We start from the raw sequence: 12,857 nt of genomic DNA on the forward strand, positions 1-12,857 counted from the left end.
GTGAAGGAAGGAGAAAAAAAAATATGGAAATCTTACAAGGCAAAGCATTAATTAAAACAAGGTGTCATCTGATACATACTTTTGATGTTGAAACCCTATTTTGTCCTTAATAGCAATTGGAGCTTTAACGTGTGAAATCACACACAATCGTTGTCATCATCATGGCCTAATTTCTGAACAATTTTTCGTTGTTTGTAGAAACAGATGCCTTATATAAGTTAGATTCAATGATGTTTATGGGTTAAAATCACATGTATGAATTATGGGTTAATTTGAAGTAGTTTGATCATGTTGCAAGAGTTCTAATTTCTGAATTTAGATTATTTTATAGGATTAAAAAAATTAACCCAAAACTTGAAAATAGTTGAGGTTAAGACTTACAAAGAAGTGAAATTTTTTATTTTAAGAACAGATGATAAGTATACTATAATATATAGTAAAATATTAAATATATATATATATATTGAGATATATGATAATTTTTAAAATTTATTTGTGAAATTTAAAAATATGTTGCTAATGTACCAAAGGTTAACTCTAAAATTATTACTTACTGATACTAAAACTTAAATTAAGTTGAATCCAACAATATTTACATATTAAAAAGCATGTATCTGAATTATGATTCTAAAACTTGTGAATTATTTTTCTGTTGTAAAAGCTAGAATTTCATTCATGATTTTATATTACTTTATGTGTTAAAAGGAATAAGGCCCCAACCTTGAATTTGTATAATATTAGCATCAAGTTCCTCTTCCACCTAATATTTATTTCGATTTATTTAAATAATACAGAGTAATTAAATAAAAGTATAATTAATAGGATAATAATTACAATAAAAGAATTGTAATTTTTAGATATATTTAGCTGACAAAGTGTAATTATGTTGTCATTCCTTAAGTCATGTTTGGTGATACCAATTGTAATTATACAGTTGCATAATTTATATTTTTAAAAATATTAATTACTATAAAAATTATTAGTATGATAAAATAAATTCTAAACAAGTAACAAATATTAAAATTAAATAATTATATATATTATGTTAGTTTAAAAAATAGTTGATACTATGATTACTAATAAAAATAGAAAGAAAAATAAACATCATATGCAACTTTATCTAATTGTTTTAGCGCGTATTTGTTGGGTTATTCTCTCTTTAATATTTAGCATATGCTCTTTATAACCATATGTTAGTCACTGACTAAGTTCATCATAATCATCTGAATTTGAATTTGCATCATTAAATTTATCAAGATTTCTTTCTTCTATGTACTTTCCAAAATGTGGAATGTTTCAATTCCTTCTATGATTGAAGTTATGAAATATGCAACAAACTAGTTCAATTCAACATTAATTTTTATGTTATACGAAAGTGATGTTGTTAATATGATAAATGTTTGTTTAGGACAACAAATGTTTCTCAACCACATTTTGAAATCTTGAATATCTCAAATTAAAGAGTTTGCGAGTTATTTATAGTGCTTGTGTCTTGCAACATTATCTAAAATGGTACCATATCCTAGATATGGTGCAATAAAACCTTTTTTATTTGCATAATTAGCATCCACCTTATAATATTTGAGTTCACAATCAAAATAATTTATAGTTTTAACTTTTAATTATAAAAACTTAATTTGGAGAAAACTTATATTAGGTTAAATCATTTTTATAATATACAAATTAATTAAAAATAATAGAAATTTTATAATATATAATATTTATAAAAAAGTTTAATAAATTATCCAAAACTTTTTAACATTTTTACAAAAAATATTTTCATAAATTTAGAAAATTATTTTTATAAATAAGTTATAATAAAAAGCTATAACATTTTTTATGAATAATTATATTATTTTATAATATATAGCATGAACACATAAATAAATTATGTCCATACTTGATCATAACTTTTTATATATAAATAAAATTTTAGCCAATTTTTAGGATTTAAATAATATAACTTTTGTTATACATTTATAAAATACAAAAAGATTTTTATAATATATTTTTAGGATTTATAATATAAGAAATTTTTTTATAACTATCCCAAATACTCATACATGTTCATGCTTCTAATATAATTTTTATAACCTGTATAAAAATATTTTTAAAAAATTAAATTTGGGTGTAATTACTCTAATTCTAACCTCCTCTAAAATTGGAAAGTATAATTGGGATGCTTCAATTACATTCAAATTGATGTGACTTGCCAATTATAATGGTTATTCAAACATGTCTGTAATTAATAAACAATTACATCAAATATAATTAATAGGCAGCTTTCCAAACACTATCTTATAATATTAGTTTGATTGTGTTGCAATAATGATAGTTTCTGAATTTAGATTATTTGTATATATTTAAAGTGAATGAACCCAAACAAAATTAAGTTTGAATAAGTTAAAGGATGTTAAACGTTTAAGTCTTCAAAATTAAATATAATATAAAGATAAAAACATAATTTGACCAATAACATATGTCGCTTTTTTTATTTAAAATTTGTGTAAGTTATTAACTTCAAACTATAATTGGATGATGTATGTGTTAAATTATTTTATGTATTTAAAGTGAATGAACCCAAGTAAAATTAAGTTTGAAAAGTTAAAAGTATGTTGTTTAAGTCTTTAAATTAAATATAATATAAAGATAAAACATAATTTGACCAATATAACATATGTTGCTTCCTTTTATCTAAAACTTGAGTAAGTTTATTAAGTACTTCAAACTATAATTGGTTGATGTATGTGTTAAATTATTTTTATGTATCTAAAGTGAATGAACCCAAAAAATTAAGTTTGAATAAGTTAAAAGTATGTTGTTTAAGTCTTTAAATTAAATATAATATAAAGATAAAAACATAATTTGAGCAATAACATTATGTTGCTTCCTTTTATCTAAAATTTGAGTAAGTTATTAACTTCAAACTATAATTGAATTAACCCAAATAAAATTAAGTTTGAATAATTTAAAGTATGTTGTTTAAGTATTTTTATTAAATATAATATAAAGATAAAAACATAATTTGAGCAATAATAGTATGTTGCTTCCTTTTATCTAAAATTTGAGTAAGTTATTAACTTCAAATTATAATAAAAGAGTTTAGGAGTATAATATTATCGTATTGCATATATGGGAATGATACGCGTCAATTGGTATTGCAGATATGGGAATGATACGCCTCAATTGGTATTGCGGATGTCCACTATTAGGGGTGTGCAAAATTTGGATAAAATAAAAAAAATTCAGTTAACCAACTAAATTCGATTAATCAGTTGATTAATCGAATTAATTCAGTCGAGGGTCGGTTAATAATTTTTTAATTTTTTGGTTAACGGTTAATTCGGTTCGAAACCGGTCGGTTAACCAAATTTTTCAGTTTAACCGAAAAAATTAATAAATAAAATTATAATATATAAATAGCCCACTATTCAAACCTAATCCAACATAAACCCAAATACTCAATCTAATATATATTAACCCAAGTACCCAACCCAATCATAAAAATTACAAATAATTTAATAAATAAAATAAAAATCTAAAACTAAAAATAAAAATAAAAACATATAATTTTATACAAATAATTCGTTAATTCGTTAATTTGGGTAATTCGGTAATTCGTTAATTCGATTAATTCGTTAATTTTATACTTATTTTAACCAAAATTAAAAATATAATTTTCGGTTAATTCGTTTAACGACCGAATTAACCGAAAAAATTTCAGTTCGATTAGCGGTTAAAAATTTTGAAGGGTCAATTAATTCAATTAATATTATTTCGGGTCGATTAACCGATTAAACACTACTACCCATTATCATACATATATATTACTTTGGAAAACACTCAACAGCTCTTGCAAATTTAACTAGAATTAATATTATATCTCAATCAAAATGAAATTTTATTTAAAATATTTTAAAAGTCAACAACCATATACATCTTTATCATAGTGTAAATCAAAACCAACAGGGTAAAACTCCATTCATAATCCCTAACATCGGACTTAATAAAACTTCAGGCTTTATTGCAGTTTGTCCCGGTCTTAACAACACGTTCATGGTAAGTCGGAGAAATAATTAGATGATTTCTCCATGAGAAAGAACAAAACGACACCACCATGAGACATCCAAATTCAACCGAACCGACCATGGAACAACCTATCTTTGTAATTCCAAAATGAGAAATACATATGCGTAGTTGGGGATCAAGCGAAAGCAGCTAATTTGGGTTTAAGAGGGTCAACCAAGCATACATCAAGATAATTATCAATGGAAGTATAATTATAGTCAGGATAAAGCTTGGAGGCCTCCAAATCTTCTTCCGTCACTTCATACCTCATTTGATCTCCTTTTACGAATATGTTGTGTAAAACCGCCACCGGAATGTTGTCCGGGAAAGACAAGGCTAAACACAATATATATGTATACAGAATTAAGTTACATCATAATATTATATAACATGAAACGAAAATGAAACGAAGGCGGGCTTACTCTCAGAGAGCTTCACGAGTTCCTCCTCAGGAACATAAACTTTTTTCAAAGTCCGGCCAGTCTTTTTCTCCCATGCAGAAATGAGTTCCAACTGAGAAGCAATATTTCCTGGCGGTCTATATATGATAACACGATTGGCTACCCTTGGATCTGTCGCTGCTTTTACAGTATAGGTTGCTACATCTTCCTCATAGTTTAACACAACTGCATGCATAACATGCATGAATTTGTTAATTTTCTAGACTCTTTATCTGTTTTAAATTCTAAATTTAGCTAAGCTTACGTACCCTTGGCTTCCCCAGTTCCATAAACCATAACTTCTGAAGGATTCTGATGAGGATGAAGAATGAGGTCAACAAAATAGGCTGCAAATGAATTTCCAGCTACGTAAGTGAATGAGATTCCAGCTTCCTCAACTGCCCTTCTGATCTTCCTTTTGTTGCTAAGTAAAGCTTCAAATGGTGGAAGTGCATTTCTTGATCTGTCCACTTCATTTCCGAATTCTGATGGCACAAACCTCTACAATTTTCACCATAATTTAACGCACTTAAAATTTAACATCACTATGCCATCAAATAACAAATACAGCTCCGAGGCTTCTTCCCGTTTCAGGACGGGTTACATGTAATATATTTTACCATTTAAGCCTTATATATATATATATATATATTGCTTAAATGTTATAAAAAAAAAGAACTCATAAATAAAAAATATCAATCTTTAGATCCCATTCGTCAATACGTTTTTGTCACGTCATCCACTACGTTTAAAGGCTTTTACGAAAATGTTAATTTTGAAAGTTTAATTGATTATTAATTTTCGATAAAACATCAACTGAGTATAAACAGATATAACATTTGGAATATTGGGTTTGATCAATTAGGAGCAGTAAGTAACCTTAATTGTGCCAGCGTCTTTGATGGCTTTTATTATTTTGAATTGGTCAAGATGTTGTGGGACTGCTAATGTGGAGATGACAACGTCAACCTGTTTAAGCACTGAAACTAGCTTCTCATGCTCATCAAGCTCCCCCTATAATAAAAATCAATATACAAGGAAAAAAATTTCATTCTCAGTTTGATGATAAATGCTGATTATTTCGGATTTTCTTTTTAAAAAGAATAGGAAATAAAAAAAAATACATAGAAAATGGTGACTCCCACGGATTCAAAATCCTTGAGAAGAAGAAACTTGGAAGTAGGAGCGTTGGGAGGATGTGGGTTGAGAGGGCGAGTGTAGACAAATGTAGGATGGCCCAGGGAAACGCTTGCCTTCACCATGAATTTGCCAAGGTAGCCGCAGCCACCGAAAATCAGAATTTTGCTCTTCTCACTGCTCATTCTCTCACTCCTCCTCACCGCCAATGTTTCCTTTCCTTGTATTCTCCTACTTAATTTACTACTCTTTACATTGGAACGAGTCCTTGTACAATATATATAGGAAGCCACGGGCCGGGCATGCTGACCGTCAAATCTTAGTTTTAGCCACCCTTTGTTAAATAAAATTTTCCATTTTTGGCCATTTTTAAAAATTAATAATTTAATTTAAACTAAAAATAATTAGTTTGAATTCCCAATGTTTTTAAATTTTATACTGGTGTCCTAATCTGATTTCGCTGATGATACGAATACATTTGGTGGTTATAATTGAATAAATAGAAAAAAGCTACGCATTTAAATTTTCTAAAAATATCATACAATTACGTCAAATTTAACTCGTTAGTTAAATGAAAATTTTGGCTGTCTAATTTTCGTTGATTTTGTTATGTTCGTAGAGTTTGTTGTGCTGTGTTGTGTTGTGTGTGCAGCATTTGGAACGTAGCGTGTGGGTCTTATGGACTATGGTTATAGCTTGCTTTTATGGTGTTTGGCGTTCTGAATGACGATTTGTCTTGTGAGATTTGCGGGGCGATGGTGTTTGGGTTCTTATGGATTACGATAATGACATTTGTGGATAGAGGTGATCATGGGCCGGGTCGGGTCAAGATAAAATTTTAGACCCATCTATTAGGCCTGGCCCCGGCCCGGCCCAAAATATGGGCCTAAAATTTTGTCCAAGCCCGGCCCGAAATGAAATTACTAAGCCTGAGCTCGGCCCGGCCCGACCCATATTAAATTTTTTCTTATTTTATTAAATAAAAAATTTTAAAATATAATAAATCAAATATATTTAAAAACATAAAAACAAATATTAAAACAAATAAAATAATACTAAAACAATTCTTAAAACAATACACAAATTAACAATATAATAAAAATAGTTATATTAAAAATTTAAAATAATTTAAAAATAAAATTATATATATATTAATATATAATTGGGCGGGCCGGGCCAAAAAACTCTTACCGAGGCCCTACTGCTTTCTAAACGGCCTCGTTTTTTGCCCAAGCCCATTTTTGGGCCTATATTTTTACCCAAACCTCCCATTTTTCGGGCGGGCCTTCGAGCCTGGCCGGGCCGCCCGGCCCATGATCAGCTCTATTTGTGGATATTTGTTTTCATGTGAGTGGCTGGTATTCGCTTGGTTTTTGAAAATTTTCTTTCATAAAAAATTGATTTATTTTTTAAATTATAAAGATATAAACAATTAAAGTAATAAAATTATATTTTTACTATTGTTAAAATACATAATTTAATCTCGACTCTCTTCAAAAAAATTTTCTAACTTTGTCCCTATTTACTAACATTTGTTTTTCGATTTCAAACAGTTTAAAATTTAAATATTTGATGTATTTTTAATTCATTTATAAAATTGAAAAAAGTTTTAATACATTAAATATTAACCTTTTAAGGAAAGGAAATAATTTTTTTATTTTTGGCTTTCATTAAAATTTAATAATTCAATTTGTATTTTTTTAACACAAAATCTTAGACTCTTAACTTTTTAAAATTTTATAATTTTATCTAGCCCTTTTGCTTCACTTGTGGGTATGGTTAAGAAAAAATATGGAACCTGGAGGCTTTGTGTTTATTATAGGCACCTTAACTAGCTAACAATCAAAGATAGGTTTCCTATACCTATTATCGAATAATTGTTGGATGAGCTTTTTCCAAGCTGGACTTGAAACCTAGTTACCATGATATCCGAATTCATGAAGCCAACATTCCCAAGACAACTTTTAAAATGCATGAGGGCCATTATGAGTTTTTGATAATGCCCTTTGGGCTCACCAAGCCCTTTGTTACCTTCCAAGGGCTGATGAACACCATATTTAGACTATTGTTGAGGAAAACAATATTGGTCTTCTTTGATGATATTCTTGTTTTGAGAGAGGTTTTTGAGCTGTTAAGACGACACTAACTTTTTGTTAAAAAGAGTAAATACTCCTTTGAAACAAGTCAAGTGGAATATTTGGAGCATATCATCTTCAATGAGACTTTCTATATGGACAAGACCAAGGTGGAAAGTGAAGCAGCTTGGCCTATCCCTTCTTCAATCAAGGAGTTGAGGGGCTTCTTAAGGCTCTCAAGTTACTATAGAATGTTCATAAGGAACTATAGTGTTATTGCCAGGCCTCTCACTAATTTGCTTAAGAAAAATGCTTGGGGGTCGAGTGAGCAAGCCAATGCTGCCTTTAAGCAACTAAAGCAAGCTTTATGCTTAGTACTGGTCTTGGCTCTACCTGATTTCAACATGGATTTCTGTGTGGAAACGAATGCCTCAGGATATAGGGTGAGGGGAGTTTTTCAACAGCAAGGTAAACCAATGGCATACTTCAATAGGGGACTGGTAATAAGGCATCAAGCCCTTTTCATATATGAGAAAGAAATGTTGGTTGTACTTCTAGCAGTAAGAAAGATCCATTCTTATCTGGTGGGCATTCAAAATCAAAACTGACCAGCAAAGCTTTTAGTTTTTTATTGATTAAATTGTCATTACTCATTTCCAACAAAAGTGGGTCGCAAATATACTTGGGTATAACTATGAAATAATCTACAGAAAAAGGGTTTGGTAACTTGGCTGCAAATGTACTATCAATTATCAAGCACTGAAAGAGGGCAATCTTTAAAGCTCACTAGAAGTACTATCAGTTCTAACTTGTTGGCTCAAGTGCAAGCTTCCTATATGGTGGATCCTAAGGCTTGAAGGTTATGTTCAGAGGTCCAATAGCAAGGTTCCAAACATCTAAAATACTCTTGGGATGGTAGGTTTCTCAAAAGAAAATGGAAGATTATGGTGGGAAGTGTTACCGGCATCAGGAAGGAATTATTTCAGCTCTTCCATGACAATATTCTAGGGGGACATTCGATGGTAAACACAACTAAAAAGAGACTGACAAGCCTTGTATACTGGAAGAGCCTCACCACTGATGTCAAGAGATTATGTAAAAAATGCAAGTCAGAAACAATAGCACCCTCAGGCTTTCTACAGCCACTCTCAATTCCAGACAGAGCTTGGTCTTCTATCTCCATGGACTTCATCGAGGGCTTTCCAAACTTCGGAGGCAAGAGTGTCATATTTGTGGTGGTTGACCGTGTAACGCCCCAATTTTCGGGAATTCTGTGAATGTTAGCATAGGTTTAATTATGTTAGTGGGCCTCTAGAAGGCCCAAGCCTAAGATAGAACCCGGTAATTTTAGTTAATTTTTGTTCCATAAGAAAAAGGGAGTGAAATTATGAAATAGGACCTATGTGAAAATGTTTGAAAATGCTATAGGCTAAATTGAAGTGGCCAAATAAATAGGAGTGTAAAATAGGAGGATTTGCATGACAAACCTCCCATTTTACATGAAGTGGCTAGCCATCATGTTGTTGTAGACAATATGAGCACTTGATATCCATAATTTATGGTACAAATTGATACAAATTGATAATGGGTTAGGTAAATGTTCCATGACAATAGATTAGGTAAATATTCCATGATAATGGGTTAAGTAAATGTTCCATGATAATGGTTTAGGTAAATGTTCCATGATGGGAATTTCATGTCTTTTGTATTAAAAAATTAAATGGATGAAATATGAAATTTTATTAAAAGAAAAAGGGGTGAAAAGAACAAAGTTTTGTCCATCTTTGTTCATCATAGCCTAAAGTTAGAGAAGAGAAAGGAGAGGAGAAAGCTCTTAAATGTTTGGTCACTTGGGGAAGAAAATTAAAGGTAAGTTCATGGTAGTTTGCTTCTATCTTGATGTTCATGATTTCTTCTTGATTCTACCTTAACTCTTGAAGCATATTTTGGTTTTTGGTTGTATTGTGAGCATTTGGTCATGAATTAAAATGAAGGAAATGGTTGTTGTTTCATGTTCTTTTGATGAAAAATGGAAGATAGGTGAAGTTGAGCCAAACAAATGAACATGCATGTGCCTTAGATGCTAAAGGGAAAAATCAGCTAACATGTTGTGCTTTAAAATGATGAAATGGAGATTATACTTAAGTAATATCATAGATATGTGATGACTGATTGGTGATATACATGTTTAAATAACATGCATGCAAGTTATGTGTGAAAGAGTGAATTTGATAATAAATCTGCTTGGGACAGCAGCAGTAACGTGACTTTGAAAAATCACCATAAATTGTGGGAGATGAATTAGAAGATGAATAAATTATGTAATTAAAGCTTGTTGAGTCTAGTTTTAAATGAAATAAACGAGAACATATTTTGAATTCTGTACAATGAGAAATTTGATTCGTAATGAAGAGTGGTCAGATTAGTCAAACAGTGAAACATGCGAAACTTTGAGAAAAATCTGGTATTGATTGGCCAAACCAAAAATTCTGAAAATTTTATGGATATAATATATATGAGTTTATTTTCAGGGAAAATTAACGGCACTTGATTTGGAGTTTCGTAGCTCTAGTTATAAATGATTTAGTGACTGTTGCTCAGGAAGACAGCTTGCAGTGAAATTATGAGTATGTGGTAAACATTGACAAAAATTTGTTAATGAGTTGTTTATTGATTTCTTATAAGCTTACTATGATCTGTAGGTGTGGTTGGTCGAATATTGTAAGGGGTTAATACGTAGTTTGTATTTGAATAGTTAGATTAACGTGTTAGTAATCCAATTGTAGGCAGTTCGTGTGGATCTCACAAGATATCGTCGCAAAAGTGTGTAACTAACACCCTCTTTCTTAGTCTAGATCGGCAAAAGTCGAAAATTCAAATGCCGAAAACGGTATTTTGTAGATTTGCGAAAAGTGCGAATGCTCGTGAGGTAAATCAATTAATGTTTTTGGTAAGCTACAATGTTTGGACCGCAAAGTGCATGATTTACGTGCCTCGATATTTTTGGGCTTAATGGGCCAAAATTGGAATGATGGGCCAACGGCCCAATTCGGTAAGAACACTCGGTTCGTGATTCTCGTTAGTACGTGAAAAGTAGGAATATGTATGAAAAACCCTAAAATAGATAAATTACTGAAATACCTTTAAAAGTGGAAAATTTACAGTTTTACCCCTAGGAGATAAATTACCGAAATATCCCTAGGGTTAAATTGACCTAAATGCATGTTTGATTGTTGTTATTTACTGCATGTCATGTTGTTATTATCTGATGCATGGGATTGGGATATTGACGGAGGAAGTACTGAAAGTGGCTTGTCCACGTACTGGAGGCTTTGCCTTAATTTATCGATAATCGAGCGTGAAGGTCAAGAATCGTGGAGTGTTGGGGGTGGGTTGAGCTATTCCCCACATGGAGTGTAGGGCTGGTACGGGTGGAGTGTAGTGGTTGGTGGGTTGAGTAGTCTCCCCAAATGGGCTTGCATATGTTATTGATGTTGCATGTATTTTGAAATGGGCCTATGGGCCATACTGTTATCTGAATAAGGGCTAAGGTCCAGCTTTATTGTAATCTGAAAAGGGCTCGCCCAAGACCACTGTTACCCAAATGGGCTTGCATATGTTTACCGATGTTGCATATATTTTGAAATGGGCCTATGGGCCATCATTATTATCTGAATAAGGGCTAAGGCCCGCTTTATTGTAATCTGAAAAGGGCTCGCCCAGACCACTGTTACCCAAATGGGCTTGTATATGTTTACCGATGTTGCATGTATTTTGAAATGGGCCTATGGGCCATCATCATTATCTGAATAAGGGCTAAGGCCCGTTTATTGTAATCTGAAAAGGCTCGCCCAAGACCATCACACTGAATGGGCTTAGCCCAATGGGCTTGAGGTGACTTGGGCTTTGAATGGGTTTTCCTTACACACCGAGTTTCCCCAAACTCACCCCTTTTACTTTCATCCAAGCAGGAAATCCCCAACCATAGTAGGCTTGGAGCTGTGAGGGAATTCGGAGTGGCCACCCGTTCTGAAAGTTTGATTTTCTTCTGGTGAACTAGACATCCTTTTATTTACGTTTAAAGTTTTTGGGCTTTTAAATGTAATAAGTCCGCTTAATTATTTTTGATGGTTTTAATATGTATTACTAAGATAGGTAATACTTATTTTAACTGTTGAAATTGGATAGCTTTAGGGCGCGTTTTCAAAAACAACAATTGATTTCAAAATAACACGACAATAAGTAAAGCTTCCGCAATGAAAGTATTTTCCAAAATTAATCACTTTTCCTAAAAATGACTTAATCAAATCGGTTTCTTAGAAATATCCATGACGTTAAGGTGTGGCAATGGCGGTATGCATGTCTAGGATTGGATCCGAAGGGAGCTTGGTACTTAAGCAGTCCGATGGACTCACCACCTCTTTTCCGGTTTCCTACATGGTGCACAGCTTCCATTCACTTTAACCTTTAATGAATTAATCTTTTGAACATCAAGTACGATTTTCTAGACTTAGAATGAAATTTTTTTTGTTACGTTTTTGATGTGGCATGCCGGATCCGGCTATAACTTCTGGGCCGGGTTTGGGGTGCTACAAACCGCCTCACTAAGTATGCTCATTTTGTAGCCATGAAACACCCATTCACTACTATAGTTGTGACTTGAGAATTCATGGATAATGTGTATAGGCTGCATGGGATGCTAGACTCCATAATTTCAAATAGGGATAAGCTCTTTGTCAATGCCTTTTGGCAAGATATCTTTAAGAGGGTAGGTACCAAGGTCCAACTGTCCATAGCATATCACCCAGAAACAAATGGGCAAACGTAAGTAGTAAACAAGTATCTTGAGGGGTACTTCAGGTGTATGATAGGAGAAAGGTCCCAAGATTGGAAAAAAGTAGCTCCTTTTAGCCGAAGGGTGGTACAATACCACCTTTCACTCAGCTATCCAAGTCACTCCATATAAAGCATTGTATGGGCAAACCCCTCCCTTATATATGCCTCACTTAGCTGGAGCATCCATGGTAGCTACTGTGGATAAAGAACTAAAACAGAGATAAGTTGTGAGGAAACTGCTACAATTTCATTAGAAAAGATCCCAAGATAAAATAAAACAATATAACAATATTTTTTCAGT

General features: G+C 31.9%; 2 protein-coding genes across 2 annotated transcripts; one reads left to right on the forward strand and one right to left on the reverse strand.

Annotated features, from left to right (window-relative positions):
- Positions 1–3,877: 3,877 nt before the first annotated feature.
- On the reverse strand, positions 3,878–5,975 carry LOC108482533 (isoeugenol synthase 1-like). Its single transcript, XM_017785666.2, has 5 exons — positions 5,633–5,975; positions 5,388–5,522; positions 4,778–5,009; positions 4,491–4,694; positions 3,878–4,404 (listed from the first exon to the last, which is right to left on the reverse strand). Exons 1-5 carry the CDS (start codon positions 5,828–5,830, stop codon positions 4,205–4,207), a joined length of 969 nt encoding a protein of 322 aa, XP_017641155.1. The 5' UTR covers positions 5,831–5,975; the 3' UTR covers positions 3,878–4,204.
- Positions 5,976–7,875: 1,900 nt separating this feature from the next.
- LOC108481109 (uncharacterized mitochondrial protein AtMg00860-like) lies at positions 7,876–8,717 on the forward strand. The gene is made up of 2 exons (XM_017784277.1): positions 7,876–8,220; positions 8,640–8,717. The coding sequence occupies exons 1-2, from the start codon at positions 7,876–7,878 to the stop codon at positions 8,715–8,717; spliced, it is 423 nt and encodes a 140-aa protein (XP_017639766.1).
- Positions 8,718–12,857: the final 4,140 nt, after the last annotated feature.

This window comes from Gossypium arboreum, chromosome 6, assembly GCF_025698485.1.
Source record: "Gossypium arboreum isolate Shixiya-1 chromosome 6, ASM2569848v2, whole genome shotgun sequence".
Taxonomy (NCBI): domain Eukaryota; kingdom Viridiplantae; phylum Streptophyta; class Magnoliopsida; order Malvales; family Malvaceae; genus Gossypium; species Gossypium arboreum.